Source organism: Watersipora subatra, chromosome 11 (assembly GCF_963576615.1).
Source record: "Watersipora subatra chromosome 11, tzWatSuba1.1, whole genome shotgun sequence".
Taxonomy (NCBI): Eukaryota; Metazoa; Bryozoa; class Gymnolaemata; order Cheilostomatida; family Watersiporidae; genus Watersipora; species Watersipora subatra.
In genome coordinates this window covers 41,732,462-41,756,021 of record NC_088718.1, presented here as the reverse complement: position 1 = coordinate 41,756,021, position 23,560 = coordinate 41,732,462, and the positions used below count along the sequence as shown (strand labels likewise).

The following is a 23,560-nucleotide window of genomic DNA, read 5'->3' as shown; positions in this document are numbered from 1 at the left end:
ATCTAATAGTATCAGATTTTGGGTGGAGTGCTTCATGCATGGTCAGCAGTTTACGAGTTGCTATATCTGTTTCTTTGATGGCTTCCTCAGTCCACTTTATTATGCCTGCTGGATATCTTATTACTGGCAGTGCCTAGGTATTTATTGCCATGATTTGGTTCTTGGCATTGAGCTGGCTCCGTAAGACCTGCCAAAGGCGTTTCTTGTATTCGGTAATGGCTTTGTGACGTACCTCGGTTTCGTGGTTGATGTTGCTTTGCATAATCCCCAAGTACTTGTACCCTTCTTTTATATCTTTGATGGTACCATTTGGCATTCTTAGGCCATCTGTGAGCATAGAATGGCCTTTCTTAAGAATTAGCCTTCCACATTTCTCAATACCGAAGGTCATTCCGATGTCCTTGCTGTATACCTGAGTGAGATGTATTAGCGAATCAATGTCCCTTTCTTTGTTAGCGTACAGCTTGATGTCATCCATGTAGAAGAGGTCGTTTATCTTGGTGCCACTTTTAAACTGGTACCCATATTGAGTCTCCTCCAGCATATTGCTTAGAGGGTTTAGGCATATGCAGAAGAGCAGCGGTGATAAGGAGTCACCTTGATAGATGCCTCGCTTAATTTGTACACTCGCCAGCTTTTTGCCATTAGCCTCCAGTTCCGTCTTCCATTTGGTCATTGACATCTTGATGAATGCCACAAGAGCAGGGTGAACATTGTACATACTGAGGCACTCAAGTATCCAACTATGGGGAATTGAGTCATAGGCCTTTCTGTAGTCAATCCAAGCCATGACAAAATTGGTTTGCCTTCTCCTGCTGTCTTGACAGACCGTCCGATCCACCAGTAACTGATGTTTAGCTCCTCGGGTGTTGCGCCCAATTCCTTTCTGAGCACTGGTCATATAGTGACTCATGTGCTCTTCCAGTTTGTCTGCAACTATTCCTGAGAGCAGTTTCCAAGTGGTGGGCAAGCACGTTATTGGTCGATAGTTTTTGGGAATCGGCCCCTGCTTTGGATCTTTTATCAGAAGCACAGTTCGTCCTTTGGTCAGCCATTCTGGATGGTCACCTTGTTCTATTAGGTATTCCATCTGCTTAGCCATTCTAGTGTGAAGTGATGTCAATTTCTTTAACCAGAAGGCTTGAATCATGTCATGGCCAGGTGCTGCCCAGTTCTTCATACGCTGCACTCTGCACTTAATGTCGTCTTTGCTGATGGTGAGTCCTTGCTGACCATATATATATATATATATATATATATATGTATATATATATATATATGTGTAGACATAGAGGGAGATATCCTAGGAATAGCTAGAGATAGCTAGAGGGAGATATCCTAGGGAATTATAGAGAGTTATCCTTCATTACAACGGTTGACTTTGATAAATTTTGATTTTATCAAAATCTTAAAAGACAAGCTTAGAAGCAAACTTAAAAGCAAACTTTCATTTTTAACTTAACGTAATCAAAATTTCTTCGGCGTTCATATTTGGAAGTTTCTCATGGGTTAGCTAATTTTTCCTTTGTTTCGCTTTCACGACTAGCCGGCCATTTTAAGACAAACCTATTTGAGGACGTTTGCCTTTGTCGCCCTTTCAACACGTTGCGATTAGAACAAACACAGGTGTCGTCGCAAACGGTTAATGTACGACCACTAGCCAACTTGTCTGAATGTTTATAGTTCTGATAGATAACATCAGCTTTTCACATAGCATCGTTCAGTTACGTTGTCACCGACCAATTGTTCATCTTTTATCCAATGCCTGAGCAGTCTCTCCATCAGCGGTCGTAAAGATCGCTGCGTCGTTTAGAAACTATGGTTAGTCCTTTTGCGAACTAAATAAATGCCCTGAATATAATCCTTCTGTTTGATAATTGTGGATGTATTTCTGTCATATTGCTGAGATAGCTCAATCACGCATACACATTTCGCATATTTTTCAATAATTTTCTGTTTAATATCAATTGTTATCATTTGATTTTTCTTTGCATTTCATCTTTCATTTTGCTGGCAAACTTTTGGTCTACGCACAGTACTTTTAATTAACATAATTCTGCACTTAAAATCGCGCAAAAAAAACATGGTACTAAAGTATAACCTGAGCAGTTGAAAAATACAGAGTGATGCTGTTCTCATAAAACACCTCCGGCATACTTGGCAACTGACTCACGTGCTTGTATCTCAAACATGGCTTGTATGTTAGTGCTAAAACTTGCTTAAAAGCTGACTCGTATCTCAAGTTTCTCGTACGTTGGAGCACTCGGAAGTTGAAGTATTACTGTAATACATAATATGTATATATATAAATATATATATATTATGTATGTATAATATATACTTATACTTATATGTATACATACAAATATATATGCATATTATATATATAAATATATATATATATATATAATATGCATATATATTTGTATGTATACATATAAGTGTAAGTATATATTATACATATACTAACTTAAAAAAAATGCATATGTATCTATATATTCTTTATATATATATACTTGTATATATATCTATATACATATATATTTATGTATACAATTATATAAATATATATTGACATACATATATATATGAAGATATATATGTATATGCATATATGTATATATATACATATATATATATAAATATATATGTATATATATGTATATATATGTATATTTATATATGTATATATTTATATATTTATATATTTGAATATATATATATATATATGTGTATACATATATGTATATATACATATATATGTGTATATGTATATGTATATATATGTATATATTTGTATGTATATATAAATGTAAGTATATATTACCCTTTTTATATATATGTATATAAAAATGTACATATGAACATATTTATACTATGTGTATTTTTATATACTTATATACATAATGTACATACTTATGATGTATACATATGTATATAGGCTACTTATACTTACGTATATAGTTATATCTATGTGTATATATATATATATGTATATATTTATATATATATACATATATATATATAAATATATATATATATATATATATAAATGTATATATATATATATATATATACATGTATCTAGTAGTGCGTCACATCACTGACATTATATCTCTCACCTTAGATTAGATACTTATTTATTTTTACTTTTCTACCCACATTTTCTAAAGTCGAGTACCAATTGGTTAGGGTTGCAAAAGTTGGCATTTATACATGTGGTCGTTGTAGTTACTTCTAGAGCTGAAGGAAACTAGCCACAATGTCTGTAAGTCGTAAAGCCATTTCTGTCTTAGTTGTGGCTGTTGGATGCATAATGATGACTGGTGTTCTGCTGAGGTGAGTTAAAGTTTAAATTTCTACATCTTTTAAGCTCTGACTGATTTGGTAGTGATTTCCATCAATCATGCATCTGCATATATTCTTTGGTGACAGCATGGCATTGTATTATATACGATATAAAATGTGATGTACCTGTATATATTGATAAAAACATTCAATTAAATAATTAAAGCTGTGTTTAAAAGAACAATCTGCATATGTTTTACATATACTATATATATACGATGTTAAATAGTTTTAACTAGTAACTTAAGCAAGTCTAAAACTTTACTCTAATAAGATAGTCGTGTCAGAAACCAGCTTAATAATCGTTTCGCGTAATAATCTCTCATGCAATCAGGATTTTCAAGGGTGCTAGTAAAAACCAACTGTATTTTTTTCAAGTAATTTTAGTATGAGTATTTTAACTGATGTAATATATACGGTCACAATTATTTTTTGCATACCAATTTAGCCGCCTGGCCTAGAGGGCCAGCTTGCCTGTCTGCAGACCTGGAGGTTCCAAGTCCAAATCTAGGGTGAACCAAATATTTCGTTTTCAAAACTTCCTTGCTATTGCTGGACACACAAACGGCAGACACTAGACAGACAAATCCTAAGATTTATATACGTGCTAGTTAAATACCCAGCGTGGTCAAGGAGATAAAAAGATCTTTGCACAAAAAATTAATATTTAGGTAACATGCAACCGTTACCATTCAAACTTTCAAACTTCATATCAAGATAAAAGTGTTGTGTGCAGTTCACATAAATTAGAAGAAAAAAAGATAAATTTAAAAGCTTTAAAATGTAAATGTAAAACAATTAGCAAGTAATAGCTACATAAAGTTTGTTTTGCTACAATCACAATGAAAAATGATTTGGTAATGGTACAGATAATTCAAACTGAGAAAAAAAATAAAAGACATGAAATTTTTGAACTAATAGTGACAGTTAGGGAATGTTGGCCTAAGATTTACTATACAGCAGCTTTAGTGTATTTATTAGTTATGATGTGCAATAAACTTTAAGATCACAATGTACTACATGCAGTGTGTATGTAGAGAGCTCTTACTTTTGAGACAAATGTACAACATAAATGTTTAATTAAAATTAAAAATGAATTTAGTTTAATAAGCACATACTTAAAGCTAAGCTGTTTTATGTTTTTTTTTCTAAATTTTAATTTTGTCATTGTCTAAATTCTGATCACCGTTTAAAATTTTAATACCACTCTATTTAAGATTTTGTTTTAAGTAAGGCTTATAACGAGTAATGTTGAACTAAGAGAGAGCAAACGTCGTAATTTTTTAGGCCTTGTGAGAGGGATTTTAACAAATAGCATATCAGTACTGTCGTTAATTTGACGTAATCAGAATACCGACTGCCACTTTTTAAACTCGAAAGAAACTTTTGTTGATGACAGAAAAAAATTAAAAAATTCCTAAATGGCATAAGCGTGAAACATTGAGTTCTATATTGCAAGGCAAAAATAAATTTTAACAGGGGCATCTAAACCAAAGGGTGGGCTGTATTATTCAATAATTTAGCATTTGAAATCACAAAAAATACATACTGTATATATATAGTAAGAGCGATCGATGGCTACAATATAAACAGCTTACCCTTGTGGTTACGCGATAGTTTGCAACCTTGCGGTTACAATCTTTGTTACTTCAAATTTCAGCATGAAGGTGATTTTTCCTTGCTAAAACTTAATCTATATTGCTAGACAGACCAATGACAGACAAACGTTGATATTCATATAGATAGATAAATATTGCTGTGCTGACCGGCGTTGCCTGGGTAATAAAAAAATCTTTGGTTTTAAAATTGATTTGTATTTAAACTATAACAAAATTTGCCTTTTTATTTTTCAAACTGAATATCATGAGAAAATTTTTGATGGATAGCTTCTGATGGAACAGTAACCTTTTTTATACACACACACACTTTTCTATACATAGGATACTTTTCTACACTATACAAAGTATACTTTTCTACACTATACAAAGTATACTTTTCTATATTTTTCTTTCACACTTTTTATACTCAGATTTTTATTATTAATTGAACATATTCAACTTTTTTTCTTCAGTTCATATCAATTGTTTCATTACCGAAGCATCTTTTTTTGTAATCATAGCAAAACCGACTTAATTTAGCTATTAATTGCTATTTATTTATAGCTTGTTTTATTTTTTTAATTTATTTGACCTGCATAAAAACATTTCTTCATAATATGAAGTTTAAAAGTTAGAATGGTAATCGTTGCTATATGTTAAATACAAACCAATTCTTTGACGAAATACTTTTTTATTACCCCGGGCAATGCCACGTAGCACAGCTAGTCTGTGTATTTAAACTTAAATATCCGAGAGAGAAGAATGACTGATACCTTTAATCTTACATGATAGTCTAGTAAATCTTACAAATAGTGTAACATAGTATTTTAGGAATTTCACAAATGTTTTCCTGTAAAATGTGAAATTAATCATGAATTTATATTGGCTAGGTTTAAATGAAAAAATGTGTAAATTAAAACACAAAGGGAGCACTGATAGAAACTTTTGTGAAACATGTGTGTAATAACTCAATATTCGTCTGGTGAGGAAAGGAAGTTGCGCTTGTTAATATACTATATCACTATTAAAATAAGCGTTAAATAACAAAGGAAAAAGTATTCATATAAACAAAGATGTTTCAAGTAGAACTAAAATAAATAACATAAAAGCTGTAAATAAAGGAATGAAGGTGGAACACAAGGTACCAAATGACAGTCAAGGAAACATAGTGTAGCTGGAAAAAAGTATTCTGAGCAGCTAGAATAAATAATTAGAAAACTAAATGTAGATGTGAAATAAATAACAAGTATATAAACTACAAAACCGATGATTTGGTAATAATACAATTAATACAAAATAAAAATCGTTATGACCAAATCAAAAGCACCACAACAGTCGCCAACTATTTATCTTGAGAGAAGTGTTTGTTGATAATGTTTGGCAAAAAGTATACTGTTTTATAAGTGTATGGTAACCCGTATGTATCGATAAATAGGTTATTTAGCTGAAATTTTATCAACAAATAATTTTATATCTGCAAAATCATTTTACAGTAATGGATAACACTGAATTTGCTATGGCAAGCAACTGATATCTTTTAATAACACATATAATAGGTACACAAGTCGTCAAATTTTAAGTTCGTAGATACATAATTGTCGATATCGTGGAGCTGAACAAGTTAGCCCTAACGAAATAAAGACGAAGAAGCCTCAAGCTGCATATACATAAGTCCCAAAATATTTTTTAATCAGGGCTTCGTAGAGTGTGGGCGCTATGATAACGCCTTAGATAGAAATTTCTTAACCAGAGATTCGTAATGTCTGGGTGCAGTGCTAAAATAAAAGCTATAGCTAGACAATAAACCGACGAATACACATACGACCAACTTTGAGAAATATACACACATAGATATATATACATATATTTATATATATATATATTTGAAAAAATTTTTGCGAAAAAAGTAAACTTTTAGTATTTGCGTTACAAATTTGTTTCGTGCGGAGCACTCATCAGACTCGATTGTACTAAAATGAAAAGCTTTACTGAATGTGCCAAAATATCAGAAATGGGCTCGCTGTGGTAATCATGTAATTTAGTGCTAAGTGTAACCGAGAAGATAACTCCTCGCATGTCTGTAATTAGAAGTCAATTCATTTCTTTTATTTAGTGTGCCTAAGTGTGGTTTGCATATTATGAAGTATTTTTCAAGTAAACATAATTTGCATCGTTTTGTTTTGTTTGTGTATGGTTGTGCTTGAGCTAGTATTTTCCATGTCATGTTGTATGTTGAGTTGCTTTCTTTTAACTTCCAAATGTGTTTGCTCAATTCTGTGTGGAGTTGTTTGTTTTTGGGGTTAAATGAGGCTTTATGGTTACTGTATCTAGTTTTAAATTCGGTTGAGCAAAGTCCTATGTAGGTTGCTACGTGGTTGTTTGTGTTGTTGCTTACTGTTGCTTGATATATCACATTTTTGGCTCTGCATTTTCCTTCCAAAGGGAAGTTGTTCTTTTGTCTGCAGTTGCAACTTTTTTCGTTGTCTTCTCTTTGTAGTGTACTGGTTTTTTAAGGGTTTTGTTGCTCCCATCAATGATTGTTTTCATGTTTGGCATTACTGAGTAGCTCAGTTTTAAGGTTTGTCTATTAAATATTGCTTCGAGTGGGTGTTTCTTTGGGAAGCATGTTGTAACTATGCTGAAGAATTTTTGTCCGATATTGGTTGCAACAATGGCGCTGAATGGTGGGTTGTACCATGTGATTTTTCTTTGTCTGTTACGTTTTTTAGGTTCTTTCATGTTGGTTTCATATTGTAGTTTGCTGTTGTATCCACTTTTGTGAAGTGCTTCTTGGTATGGTTGTACTGTGCTGTTAAATTGTTGTTCATCTGATGAAAGTGCGTTTAGTCGTTTGTTTATGTTGTCTGGTAAGTTTTTCAATATGGAAGGTGGATGGTTGCTTTGTTTGTGCACATATAGTATTGTGTTGCCTGGTTTTTGGAAAGGTTTGAAGCTGCCATCTTGTAGATTTAAAGTTACGTCAAGAAAGTTCACTGATCGTTTGTTCGCCTCAATAGTAATTTTCAAGTTGTTCTTATTAAATATGTTGCATATCAGTTTCTTTGTTTTCTCTATAGCTTGTGGTGTACCCTTGCAAACCGCAAGTCCGTCGTCTCTGTATAGTCCAATGCTGCAAGTCAATTCTTTGGGTATTTGAGTCAGGAAGTATAAGTCCTACTAATTCACAAGTCTCCGCTCCGTCGTAACTACCCATAGTCACGTCAAACAATTTATTAGAGTTTTTCTTTGACCAGGACGTGTCCTTGTGAAATACAAGTGATCTTTTTGCATGTAGTATGATTGCCTTTTCGTCTTCTGTGATATTTGTTATGTTGCTTGCAAAATCTAATGCTTTTTTTAATAGTGCCTCTGTAATTGAAGGGTAAAATTCACAAACGTCAAAAGTAATAAAAGCTTATATATATATATATATACGTATATATATATATATATATATATATATATATATATATATATATATATATATATAAATTGGAAAGTCAAATAGTTTACTTATCTTTCAGCTACTGTCAGTTTCCTGCTGGCGCATTCTTCAGGCTGTAAGCTTCAACTGGGCAAGATGGTGACTTTTCAAACATCCCTTTCTTTTACGTGATTGGCGGTTTTTGTCGCGCTCTGATTGACTTATTACTAAAATTGCAGAGAAGATAACTCTTAGAATGAGGACAAGCTGAGGCAATTTCTGTTCTTTTATTAAGTGTTGACATGTCTGATTTTTTAATAATGTAATATTTTTCAGAAATACATAAATTGCACCTTTTCCTTAAGTTACTGTAGGATTTGGCGTGTTTTAGTATAGTCCACTCAAGTTTGAAATTAATGTCTCAGTCTTTTAGTGCCCATATGTGTTTGCTCAGTTCTGTAGCATTTCTTTTTGCGCTATTATTTATACTGCTTTTATGGTTGCGGTACCTAGTCTTAAAGTCCGTTTCACAAAGTCCGACGTAGGTCTCGGCAGTGTTGCTGTCTAGTCTTGTCACTTGTGCTTGGTAAACTATGCTCTTCTGAAGGCAGTTTTGGTTAAGCGGACAGTCTGATTTTGTTCTACAGTTGCATTTGTTAGTTTCAGTAGTTGGCAAATTTGAAAGGAGCCTGTTGTTATGGTTTTCTATTTTGTTTTTGATGTTAGGCATAGTTGAGTAGCTCAATTTCAAGGTAGTTTTGTTAAATATTTTATGTAGAGGGTTTTTCTTTCGGAAGCACGTGTTAATCAGAGTCAGGAATCTTTTTCCAATGTTAGTTTTTACACTTGAATTAAATGGTAGGTTATACCAGGTTATGGTTCGTTGTCTAGTTTGTCTTTTTCTTTTGTTAGTGGAGTTTGCATTTTTATACGTAAGTATATGGTTGTATCCACTGTTTGTCAGAGCTGTCTGGTACGGTTGTACGGCCTAGTCAAAAATATGTTTGCTAGAGGAAAGTCTGTTCAGTCTTTTATTAATGTTAAGTGGTAAGTTTTTAATTACGCAAGGGGGGTGGTTGCTCAATCTATGTACATATAGAATGGTCTTGTTAGGTTAACACCATTCTATATGTACATAGATTACATGTATATATATACATGTATTTATATATACATATATATATATATATATACATATATATATATATATATATATATATATTATATGCTAGCTGTGCTACCCGGCATTGCCCAGGTAACAAAAAGGTCTGAACAGAAAATTGATTTGTATTTAATGTATAACAACATTTCCCATTATAAATTTCAAATTACATATCATGAGAAAAGTATTTTGTGTAGTTGAAGTGAATTAATAAAAAAATATACACAACCGTAAAGGTTTTAATACTTTAACAAACAACTGTAACTTTCAAGCTATTAGCCTGGCACATTGTCAATGGATTGCCAATCATTTTAATGATGGTACTCCATGATGTTGTGTTAGCATTGTTGTCCAGCAACAGTTATTCTAATAATAGCTATAGCTGGAATGCAGACGGACATACGAACGTAATTTTAGAAATATATATAGATAGAGGATAGATATGAATAGAAAATTGTGATTTTTGTCGTCATTAGAGCATAGGGTGCAATAATAACTCCCTGACATACAATATTGATTGTTCACATACCAGCAATGATAAACTCAAGTCAGACGCAGAAAATCGCATCATTAGGAATGGTTTAAAACCCGAAGGAAGAGCTCATGCTTTTAGGTCTCTGGTAGGAGACTTGAGCTTGACTAGAAATTAGCATGTAGTTAAGTTAACAGGGTTGAAGGAACAATATTTTTATTGGCATAAATATATTTAGGAGCCATGGAGTGAGTGACCTGAGATATTTGGTCTCTGATAATGGTGATGATGGGAGGGAAAAGTCACAGCATGCAGGTTGGTTCTGAGGATTTTTCTCCTCAATATTCTTGTTGCGTTTACATATATAGTACTTTATTGGCAGTAAAGTCATTTTAAACAAATTGTTTTTTTTTTCAAATAATGCTAAAAAACAACAATAAAACAAAAAGAATAAAACGAATATCAGTTAGCAACTAAAATCAAATTACTGGATTGATATACAGTAGCTAGGTTAAAATGAGTAAAAATCTGGAACTGTCCTGTAAAAATGAAAAACAAACCTTGAAAGATTTTGAAACCTTGAATTAACGTCAATTAAACATTTAGCATAAGCAAGGTAAAAAGATCCAAACATTTGGAAAAGTTATTCGTTAGAACAAGATATGGTAAAATATGATGTAAATTTGCATTTAGTTGAAATGCTCCTTTGTGACAAAAACAAATCAACAGTGTTCAAGACTACAGCAAGAACTGAAAGAGCTTTGTCTGAACAGCTAAGAAAAGCAGTCATCTAGAATTGAATAGTTTACCAAAATCACAGCTATAGTTTTCCTTTTTAATATGGCTTGGTTTTCTTCAAACTAAAGGTATGGTTGCACAGGAGTCAGAGTTTTCAGAGTTGTTTCTGATAAGCGAGTTTGGGTTGGAAAGATTTTTGGTCTGTTTATGATTTAAAACACATTTCTGCAAAGACCATGCGAAACCGGATTAAACCCGAACAAAATAAGTCACCGCTTTTGCCAATGACATGCAATACTGATATTCATTTTTTTAACACTTGACAGCTTAACTTTGCTTTCAATAACATCTCAGGGTATAAAAAGCGTTACAGACATGTAGATGTAATGCTTCATTAAAAGTTTTGCAAATTCGATAGGTCTGTGTAGTCTGCCTATACCTAACGGTGAGCTGGCAACTTTTCACTCTTCTCTTCGGATGATGCTTGGTAGCGTTTTCGGTAGTCATTCAAGCGGAACTTGATATATCGGCAAATTTACCTTGAAAGTTTTTAATATTCATACCTCTAGTGAAAACATGATTGAAAGCTATTTAGTTACACACAGACTGGAGCATAAATAATGAACAATATACATATAGTAATAAATATTTAACTGAATGGCAATCAGAAACTAAATTGTCTCACAAGAGTCATTTCAAGTACCGTTCTGATTGTTGCTCTTTTGACTATGCTTCCATGATTCACGTGATTTGCAAATTTGAGCCAATTTGCAAGTGAACCGCATCATGGAAACAGCATAATTCAGCAAGCTAAGCATGTTTCGCAATTTGTAAAAATTTACCAAGTCCGTCATGCTTGTAAATAATGGGAACAGCACTCATAAATAATGCAGATTTAAATGCTGTGCCATCAATTTAATCTTAAACATTTTTAATACTTCTGTTATCCTTCATCAATCGCCTCTCACGTGTTTGCGTGGCTAGCATGTGCGTTGCCAACAGCGTGACTAATTGTTAACTTATAGCGTACAGTTCCTTCCCTTTTTTCATCAAGGCGCCAGAGTCAATCGGCATCATGCGAATGTCTATAGAAACGCTTTATTCGCATGGTATTGCAATTTGCACAAAGCTTCAAATCTACATGTTGCGCTTTGTGTGCATCGTAGAAATTTAGTGAATGTTAGTGCTATGTGTTTCCATTGCATAATCCCAATGTATATCATTTGCAAACAATTAACTGCTCTGTTGGAATCGTAAAAACGATGTCAGATTTTAGGCAATACATTTTTATTTAGTTAAAGCAGCTTACAACACAGTCCGATTAACGTTTCTTTGGCATGGCTTTTGGTCAGTTGAAAATATTACTAAAAATATTTAATTTGCAGTTAATTCCATAGAACACCTAACTCAGAAATTATACTTGGCAGAAATTCCAACACAGTTTAATTCCCCCATACTGACTTTGATTAATATATTTACATTGCAGTTGTTCTTGTAGAGCAGCTAAAAAAGAACAAACCAGTTCAGAGGTTTGTGATGACTAAGGTAGAAAAAACAGGTTCCTCTACATTGCGTGGCATCCTTGCTCGGTATATAATGAACAACAAGTTGAATGTACTAACATCCTGCAAATGTGTCCATATCAAATGGACCAACAAAAAAAGTAAGTTGTCTTATGTACACTTGTGACTTACTATTATACAAATGAGCATAACACTAACTTAGTTTACATGGAACACCAGTGGGACACAAAGCATAGGCCTTTTGCAAACTGAGTCACAACGGACAGAATTAATCTTCTCTGAATAATTCATGACTAGTACTCTGCTAGTCTTGTGTGCTGTGAGAGATTGTGAAGTATCCCCATAAAGCAAAGGAATTAAAAATTCCCATACATATTTTGGTGCACGATGGAAAGCAGATTGGGTAGCCTAGGTGTTAGAGAGTCGGAATATAAAACCAAGTGTCAGAAGTTCAAATCCAATATGATGAATCTTTTTACCAACCTCTGAGCTGAGCAGACGAATGTAGTTTTTATTATAATAAAGATTTGGTGATATATTTTAAAAAAACTGGACTTCAAAAACTTCAAAACTAAAATTGCAATACAAGTCTTCAAAAATTACATAGCAAAAAAGCCTAGTTGTGGCAACAGACATCAGAATAATGTTCACGTAGCATGAGAGACAAACAAAATATTAATGAAAAACAAAACTGCCAACTTCTCAATTACCAGTTCACTGTTTCAGTTCTTCTCATTTTACTTCATCAAAATAATAGTAAAATCTACATCTAGTGCATCAAAAAAATTCTTCTTTATTTACCGCCTTAGAAAGTGCAAACGCTTCAAGGTATGTTTGAAAAAAGCTGCCAATTTGTGACCAATTAAAAGTACAAAAAGTTTGGTTTATATTTTCAGGTGTTTGGTATACTTTTATTTGCTGATGTAATGTTATGTGATGCAAAGATATCTCAATAGAAAAGCTGCTTTCATGCTGATGTAATGTTATGTGATGCAAAGATATCTCAATAGAAAAGCTGCTGTCATGCTGATGTAATGTTATGTGATGCAAAGATATCTCAATAGAAAAGCTGCTGTCATGTAGATGTAATGTTATGTGATGCAAAGATATCTCAATAGAAAAGCTGCTGTCATGCTGATGTAATGTTATGTGATGCAAAGATATCTCAATAGAAAAGCTGCTGTCATGCTGATGTAATGTTATGTGATGCAAAGATATCTCAATAGAAAAGCTGCTGTCATGCTGATGTAATGTTATGTGATGCAAAGATATCTCAATAGAAAAGCTGCTGTCATGCTGATGTAATGTTATGTGATGCAAAGATATCTCAATAGAAAAGCTGCTGTCATGCTGATGTAATGTTATGTGATGCAAAGATATCTCAATAGAAAAGCTGCTGTCATGCTGATGTAATGTTATGTGATGCAAAGATATCTCAATAGAAAAGCTGCTGTCATGAAAAGCTGCTGTCATGTCGATCAACTGAAAATTTATAAAACCTTCGCTGCAATACTTATTGTATTATCATGGATTTCAAAATATATTTTTACTTTAAATGTTCAATTTTCCATTTATTTGACTAGTTTTTTGGTTTGTTGTATTTTTGTGTGAGTCTACTTAACATAGACTAAGTGCTCATGATGCACAAGCGGAGTTATCCTCTCCTATGGATAGAAAACTTTTCAAAATGAGTTTTCCGATAGCATTATCCAGGCATTTTTAATCGACAATTTCATTGAGTTTTTTGATTTTGTTATTCAAACCAGCAGACATATAGCTGTTATATGCATTTATTTCTATTGATCAATGAGCTATTTAGCGCTTGTTAAGCCAATTTTAAAACTAAAACTGACTCATCACAAAAAAGTTTAAAAGGAAAATATTGTCTGTTTAGGAGTTCACTTGACTTACTCATATTCGTGTTCTTGTTTCAAGGATGTCTCTGTTTTATCAAGTTTTGTGGCTAGGTATATTGAGCAATTTTGTCCTATGCAGTAGATTGTGTTGCAAAAAACACCCACTTCTAATCTACAGAGGGTAAGTGTAAGCTTTGATTCAACCACAATTTATTTTAAAACAGGTTCATAAAACAAACTTGATTCATTCATTCTGTGATGATTAATAGAGTATAGATGAGTGCTAAGACTAAAAATAATACATCTGCATGAGCACACAACTACCAATAGCACAAGAGAGACAATAATTTGAACACAAGTTCACTTTAAACAGTTTACTCTGTCAAAAGTAAATAACGGAGCAGAAATAGTATTTGTTAAGCAATCGTCATATATTTTTAAAACAATGATGTTTCAGGGTAGTTAGGCATGTTATAGATATCTTATGTTTGCATCTCTGCTGTAACAGCATTTTCATTACACAACATGTCAGTTCATTGAAATGAGTACATCTCATGTTGAACTGAAGATATTTTTTTAAACTTTTAGATATTCTAGATTAGTTTAAAAAAGCAATTGCACAAAGTTTTAGCAGACTTTAACAGAATGTATCTTTATTATGTTACCAGTTGCAATTGTTTTCATTGTTTAAGATGATCTGAATGCCAGGATTTTTTACAATTAAAATAAACAAAAACAACTAAAACCTGATTGCGGTTAAAGCGCTTACAAATGTGCAAAATGATGTCACAAATTGTTAGCATTGCAATAGTTTATATCGGCTATTGTGTTCATTAATTATTGCAGTATTAGGCGCCTCCATTTTGTCAGTCTCTGCAAATATAGGCGTCGTAATCGCACTCTTGTTTGATCTGAGCTATTTAATAATGATGATTTTTTGTCAATTTTAATCTTAAAATGTCTTTGCAGCCAAATAACCTCTAATATCAAAAACAATTGCAAATGATATAAAAGGGCTTCTGATGAAATCAACTAAAACTTTGTGCAAGTTCACTGTTAAATACAAGTAAAAGCTTATTAATTTTATTGAAATCTAGGCTAAGAGCTGCAAACCAAATTGAATGATAAAATTTTTGATGTCAGCGGAATGCTCAGTAATTATCTGAAAGTATCGTTTGGACTTTTAATAAAAACAGCTTTATTTATCTTAGGTTGGACAATTGGACCAAGGAAGAAAGAAAAAGCAGATGCACTGGTAAATCATGCTATTTACAACAAAAGCTTTTTGCAGAAGTTTATGAAGCCTGGTTATGAACACATAGCCCTTGTCAGGGAACCTATTTCCTGGTTTAAATCGGCTGTCAGATGTTTCACAAAGTTTGGTAACGACGAGATTAGAAATCGATTTCATTTCACCAATCCTGGACCTCTGGTAAACTTTTTGTTTTTTTTGTATAACTAGCTATCAATTTGCTAAAATTATCTTTTCTTCTGTAAAGGCTGCTGTATCTTGTGCAAGGTTGCTTATATTTTTGATAAAGCTACTATTTTTTAATCAAAATGCTTTGCTTTTGAAGATTTTTTTGTTAGCAACCCAATTGTCACTAAGACTATACTTTCAAGATTTAGTTATCAGACTGTAGTATTGATGATTTCCTCAGTTCTTCAGTCAGTGATACGTTGGTATCGGGTTAGGGCCTCTAACCTGGGATATCCAGCACCTTTTTCAGTATCTTCATGGATCCTAGTAGGGCAGAGAATTGTACTCTATCTATTTTCTGCCTTTCTATGTCCAGCAGTTGCATTTGCTCACGCAAGTTTGCCACTGCTTCCAGTGCTTCCACGATGATTTGTACTACCGTCGCTGATGTTTTTCATATTATTCTTGTTTCTCTTGCCAGGTCTTGATACCTCTCCACTCTCTTTTTTCTGTTATCATTGCGTCTCCTGGCGCACCAAGATTAATTAATGTTACTATTCCTATTGTTATTATTATTAGAGTCATTTAACAATGTCTGTTTCTGATGCAAACAACAATTTCAAATAAATTTACGGAGAAATAGTATTGCATTGTCACAAGAGTAAAAGTTCAAAGGCTTCAGTTTACCAGTGTTGTAGTGCATAAAATTTCAATTCACTCTAGATGTCGCCAATGATTACGACCAAAAAAATTAAAAGAGTTGCTTAAAAATTTGGAATGCGTTTGAAGTTGTCACAGTAATTTTTATGGTAATGCGAAAAAATATTTTTTCGAAAAAACTGTTAAACGGCTGTCATATATTTTAGCACGAAGTTGTAGAGGTCCATAAACTTTACAGGTTGTTTTAGCTGTGTATTTAACAATGCTTTGAGCTAACCAACTAGGTAAAACCGTTTGTTTGATGTCTTTCCGCAGTACTTTGTCAATTGAAAGCCATTTAGGAATTTTTTGAGATGCTCACAACAGAATTTTCTAACAATAATATTGTTAGAATACAAGGTTTCTTTTCTGTAAAAAGTAAATCCTTTTATAAGAAAACTACTTGGAATATAAAAAGAAAATAGTCGCTATTTTCCTTAGCAGTGCCTTTACGTTTAGTGCTTAAAGATGTAGTTGCGTCAAAAATGAAATTAGGACCCATAAAAGGCTAAAACATCAGCTACAATTTGATGCCATTTTTGTCTTTGTAGACCAACCCTGTCCAGAGATATATGCGTTTGAATGAGGCCCTCTTTTAAAAAGCTCACGTTCCAGCGGGTGCCAATTTCGTGACGTAACTAGTTTGTTTTCTGAAACGAAACCACGAGTGATAAATATGAGGTGGCTTCGTTAGCCAATCACGATCGCAAAGTTTTTATATAGACCGTAATAAATGTTATCACTCGTAAAACGCGTTGTCTGTGATCTCGAAGATTCTCATCGCTAGAGAATTCATGCTCATCGTTACTGATTCAACGCGTTTCAACAATTACTAAGTTATACATAGTTTTAAAATGGCTTCAAGTTCGAGCGACCGCTACTCAGAGTTATCTGAGCAACGTTTAGTAAAAGATTAGAGTAGACAGCCTATGGCCAAAGCTGACAGGCGTCAGCAGCGTTTTGCTGCAGAAGAAGACAGAATGGAGGTATATTAACTTAGAGTCTTCTATACTTTAGTAAATGTAATATTTTTTAGTCATAAATACATATACTAATTAATAAAATGATAACTCTTTGCTATCTCCAATCATCGTTTCATAGCTTATCTGCCGTTTTACCTAGCTATAATAGTTTTTTCAAATTTTCTTTGGTAAATTAGAGTCATGATTACAAATTATTTTCACACGTAGGAAGTGGGTAAAATCGATTGATCATTGCAAATCTTTAATTTCCAGAACCAAAGCTTCGAATCGTTGGCTTGGCGTACTTGTGCCTTTATTAAATGTTTATTCGTTTTTAAAATTACACTCGCAATTTATTTAACTCCCAATTTGGAAGCTGTCAATAGATACGCTTTAGAATGACATATCTATGCATGACATATTTATTGCATCTTCTTTGTTTACATTTACTTGTTTTACTGATTACAGAATGTTTATGTCGTCCCACCAGCCGAAGAAGCTTTGTCAGTGTGGAAACTGCTATAAAGGAGAAAGCAAGACTTGAATGCATGCTGGATGATGTTTTGTTTGAGTTTGTTGCAGTAGATGAATTTGTCTTATTGTATCAGCTAATACTATGTGAGTGGCCACGACTTGATGAAGATTTTTAATAAAAGCTTTATGCCGAGATGAAAATATTTTCTCTTGTAAAAATTATATAATAAAATAATATTGTTGAAGATAATGCAAAACATGATTTGCAGAATATTGTAGTGAATGGTATATGGGTGTCCGCAGAACTGGAGAATGTGAGTTCAAATCTAGTTTGCAGCAGACTTCTCATCCTTAAAACTCTATCCCTGTCTATATTCTTTTCAAAGAGGTGGCTTGCTTATTTCAATTATTTAGCATTCGGTAAGAATACTAGTAAGAAACTAGTACGTAGGTAATAGGCGACATAATGTGGGCGGGGCTTATGGGAGGCTGTATATCGTTTATATGGGTAGCTGCAGAACTGTGCTGATACAAAGACCGCGTTCTACATAAAGTGACTAGACAGCATTACCGTAGACCGGTAGAATTGGTAGTCGGTACCCAAATGTTTACACAAGATTTGGAGAAAGTGAGTAGAACAAACTTTCAATTTTCGTTATTTGAGGCCTTTTAAACATTCATAATAATGCATCTGTAGCAGGATTTAAAATTTTATTTTAGCCAACACGAGCAAATACAAAATAAGATATATGCCAATAGAGCCGCGTAAGACTAGACTTTTATCGCAAATAGCCGATGTGAATACGAGAGATAAAGAGAGGTTGCCAAACGCGTGACATCATTTTTGGCGAGGCTGGGCACGTTTTTGTGGCCTGAGCGTTTTTACGGTGATCAGATTTTTTCGGTTTTAATCTTCAAATATCTTGGCAATGCGATCGCGTAACACAACAAACAACATATCAACTGATAGAGAAAAAAAATGCTTTTTTTTAAGATCAACTTAAATTTTGACGCAACTACATCTTTAAAGGTAAAATTCAGTGTTTTCCATGCAAACAGCCTTAGAAGGCATGTCAAAGTAGTGGCTCATGTATTAATACAAAAAGGGTCCACCCCTTCAGGAAAAAGGTTTTGCTAAGCTGCAAATCCCTATAACCCCGCCAACTATTGATTTATGGATAAATAATTAGCAACACAGTCTGATCACTTTCTTACATTTTAAACAGTGTCTACGTTAATCTGCAACATGCGAAGGTACATTCAAACACTTATCGCTTGGTAACTCAACATGCGCACAGAAACATAGTAAACAGAGGATAGTCATTATGCTTCCCTTGAGTTAGATTTTGAGAGTTAATTTCGGTTGAAATACAATATATGCTTTTACACTGTTTGTTGGCTACACTGTATAATTTCCAGCTACCAACTAAAGATCGCAACATTTTCTTTCAGAAACCTGAAGAGGTAGCCACTAATGATAGTTTGCTCTTTGTAACTCGATTTTACAAAGACCTTCCTGATGCATGGTTCCATCTTGGTCAGCTGCTGTGGTATGGCTTCAACTATGCTGACAGGAATAATATCACAGCTATAAATAGCTTTATTGCATCTCTCATTAAACAGTAAGTTACCCTAAAATATATATAGGCCTTTACTGAAAATCTCTGTATCATATAATAAAGATTAAACCCAAATACTCAGATTCAAAGACAAGCGAACTACCATCTACGCTGCTCAACTACCTTTCTACCTTTCCATCTATGAATAATTGTACTCTTACTTATTACACATGGCCATTTCTCACGGTACACAAGACTGTCAGTATATACTAGTTACTTGTCCCATGACCAAACGAGCGGAGCGAAGTGTGGGAGTTTTTATGATAAATGCATGTGCACACAACTTACAAAAATTATTCATCAACAATGAGACGAACCCTTGTCAAGAAATTTCATCAACAAATTTAAGCATCGTTATGTAAAGTCGTTAAAGTATAATAACGATACAAAACACATTTAAACCTATTTAAATATGTTACCAAGTCTTTGTGAAACGTCGGTATTATCTTAAAACTTACCCATCTGATCGGATTATCCACAAATAGACAGATTAATTTCAACGAAAATCACCACAAAACACTTGAAAAGCTTAGTTTAATAAAAGTTAAGACCGAAAATTGAAACACCAAGGGACAGATAATAGAACGATGAAGTCTTGCGCATTTCACAAAAAATAATGTGCACTTTTTACTAGTCTATAGCATTGTCGAACTGCTGAAGGCTTTGGCAATTAACATAGGAGTACAGAAATCGTTTCATTTTTGGCGATTTCAATTTTTTCATTTTCATTTGCCGACACACTTGAATACTTTCCTATTCTAACTGATGTCCAATGCAGTATAAGTAAAGCAAATGACGATGATATTTTTTAACGTTTCTTATGAGATTATTACAATAATTAATTATAAGTTTGGATGACTACAGAACAATGACTACGTAGTACAGACTTTCTAAAAATATAACGCAGCGTAAGTAAAGGCATGACGATGATATTTTTTCTAACGGTTCTAATGAGAATATTGCAATAATTAATTATAAGTTTGGATGACTACAGGGCAATGACTACGTAGTACAGATTTTCTAAAAATCTATATAAATATTACAACTTCGTGATATTGTTAGCTATGACGTTTTGAAATGTAAACAAAATTGTGCATTGGTTTTTTATTATTACTATATAAATAATATTGGTTATTCTAATAATATCAGTGCATTTTACTTCTAATATTGGCCAATATTGCATTTCTTTTTTTGCAGGAGAAGAGATATAAACATATAATCTTTTCCTTTCATTATTGCTATTTGTTGTATATAATAACACCCAGTACATTACAGCTACCATTGCAGTTATCCTATTTGACTGCTAATATTGCATTTCTCAACCATCAGTACCCTTTCTTTTTTCCAACATCACTTTGGTCGTGGGCTGTATGACAGTGGAATTTCTAGTAATATTATAATCATGACGTTTTGGTTTTTTTATCAATTATTTACATATTAGTAAAACAAAGAACATTATTTGACAGAACAACAGTCGCAGGGCAAACTCTTGTTGTGACATAATAATACAGTTTTCTTTTGCAAGGTGTATAATAATGAATTGCAGCTATAAATAAGTTTATTTCAAATCTCATTAAACAATAAGTGCAACAACAATTATCAGTGGGTGAAAGTGTTTGACTGTTACAATTTTTTCTATCCCAAAAAGTTAGATTTTGTATAAGTCAACACTATCGTTATATTCAGGTTGTTCTTATTGGGCAATTTCTCAGAAAAGCTCTTGATCTAACTTCTTCTTGAATAAATTTTATTGCGCTACATGAAAGATCACAAAAGTATCAAAACATGCTGATGGCCATTTAGCCTTTTCAGGCTGTAAATTTTTAAAGGTGCTTTAACCTATTCTTTGTATTCTCTGCGCATATGACGATTGTCTTGCATCTCCAACCAAATTTTTTGTGGTATTCTGTGGTTATATTCTGAATTAAAATGTAACATTATTATGTACAATACTGTAATGAGTTGTTACCTTTGAGACAGAAGGTAGCGGCTAATGGCGGTGTTAGAGGGACTTAATGGTACAGAGTTCAGTAGACACTGTTGTGATGTTACATAACATAAACTTTAAATTTAACCTGAGTAAATTTATCTTACGAAACACACACTTGAAAATAACTTTTAATTTCACATTAACCTTAATTCTAAGTTTGTCTTTGTGTGCATTTTGCACTATTTTCTTCCGGCCTGGCTCCTTTTGACTCGCTTTCACATTCACATTTAGCTGACCCTTTTAAGATTAAAACTGTTAAAGATTTATCGCAATTAGAACGCTCAGATCAATCAAAAGTGCCATTATGACACTTCTCATTGCATTCAAGCATTGCAACAGTAAGTGACAACAGAGGACAGAAGTAAACTGCAGAATAGCCATAGCGCTGTAGTCTAAAGGGTCTAGCCTGTGAACCAGAAGTTGTGGTGAACTTTCCCTAACTTGAATTGATAGTGACAGGAAGGGTAACCAATTATGAAATGCTGATTCTGCTGATTTAAAAAGGCTGACTAGAAGGTCCACTGCAGTTACCTTAAACAGCTTTAAACATTGACCTGCCAAAAGGTTTAAACAACATAAAAATAAAAGGGTTTCTCAATGACTCTTTAGTGGTGATCAACATAAAAACGTGTTTTAATATTAGTAAAAGGACTAATAAATATAGGGTAATTTTAATTAAAACAGCAAGTACCAACAGAAGCGTCTTATTTCTTGTGTTAATGTAACAGTGAAAAAATACGTTTGAAATTTTAAAACAACTACAATATTAACTGTTTAGTCCATTTTTATTCTACTATTACCAAATCACTTGAAGTCTTGCAACAATGAACAAATAAGTTGCGGAAATGCTAACAATATCCTGAAAATAAACTGAACGCAATAAAAAAGCTAAACATTCCAAAACACTCGACATAGCGAAGAAGCGTGTCTAAAGGCCATAAACTTGGAGTTATCTTTTCAGTTCTACTTTTAACAATATTTTATATGAGAGCTGTGTTTGTTTGTCTGTAGCAGGATTAGAAGTTATGATAAAATACTGCTCTGTACTGGATTCAAAATCTTGACAATCGATTCAGCTCAACAACCTGCGCTAATTAGTCACTTCTAGAAATTCTGAATTATTGTGCACATACTTAGTCTCTGTGTTTATCATTTCACCAGACAAACTCTCACAGCACATTATACTGTGAGGTACATATACTAGTACTTAGTACATGTAAATGCAACAGTTAATTAGCTACCTGATTATTTGGAAAAATGTTTTTGGCATAATGGCTTTTGGTCGCTTGTTCACTATTGGGCAGTTTACAAAACTGCTCAAAGATTCTGTCAAAAACTCTTGACCCTTAAGGCACAGGTGTTCAGAACTGCTGTATTTGACGCACGCTTTTAGGATGATCGGGAACACGCTAAGTATGTGGGTGTTGGTTCAGACAGCATTTGAATAGCTTGAATTAGCTTATTTTGTTAACAATCAGCACAGTGATAAAATATTGTTGATACAGCGGGCCTTTATTTACTGATTTTTTTGCGTCCAAAATAATGGTAGAGGATTCTTAAAAACTACTTTAAACACATAACATCATTGGTAGTAGTACAGTTGGTAGAGGGGGTCTGCGTGCACCCCCCGGAAATCAATTTCTAATTGGTGTCTTCCTATGGGGAAAAATGTGTAGAAAACGGTTTGCTATGTTAAAAATTTGAAATATTGTCCCACGTGCCTTTTTTATGCAAATTAAGGCGCCATTACATGAAAATACTAAAATCGCTATAACTCTGCCAATACAACAGATAACTGCAAAAATAAGGTGTCTAGACCAAGGTTTTGATGGTCTAGCATCAATATAAGACCAGTCTCATAGTGACCACATGTGTTCCTGACATGTAAGATATGCAAATTAGTGCCGCCATTACTGAAAAACCTATTTTTACCATATCTTTGCAAATGTTATAGCAATCGTGAAGAACGTGTTGCCTGTACTAGTATTTTAAGGGTGAAAGAACATCATAAGACCAGTCGTTTTTTCATCACAAGTGTCATTTGCACATTAAGAAGAAAAAAAAATTAAGATATAGATGCTTCTGGAAATCATCTAAATGTTCCCTGTCATCACAAGCTTCAATCGTCATCGCTTTCATCGCTGTCGAAGTCAAATGAATCTGTTTCTTCGTCTTCGCAATTATCTTCTGTTTCCTCCTGATCATCAATAGTTTCAAGGAGATCAACTAGTGAGGTAGGTAGTACTGGACCACATGACCACAATGGTTCCAGCAT

At 33.3% G+C, this 23,560-nt stretch overlaps 1 protein-coding gene across 2 annotated transcripts in view; it reads left to right on the top strand.

Annotated features, from left to right (window-relative positions):
- Positions 1-23,560, top strand: part of LOC137408477 (galactose-3-O-sulfotransferase 3-like) — a 98,944-nt gene that overhangs the window by 61,466 nt on the left and 13,918 nt on the right. Inside the window, exons 2-6 of one of the 2 annotated variants that reach the window (XM_068095018.1) lie at positions 3,232-3,339; positions 10,243-10,319; positions 12,229-12,405; positions 15,333-15,553; positions 19,129-19,298. In XM_068095018.1, the coding sequence (XP_067951119.1) occupies positions 3,263-3,339; positions 10,243-10,319; positions 12,229-12,405; positions 15,333-15,553; positions 19,129-19,298 (722 nt within the window). In that variant the 5' untranslated portion in view covers positions 3,232-3,262. Of the gene's footprint in view, positions 1-3,229; positions 3,340-10,242; positions 10,320-12,228; positions 12,406-15,332; positions 15,554-19,128; positions 19,299-23,560 lie in introns of those variants that run through there. The other variant, XM_068095019.1, reaches the window with a different exon arrangement.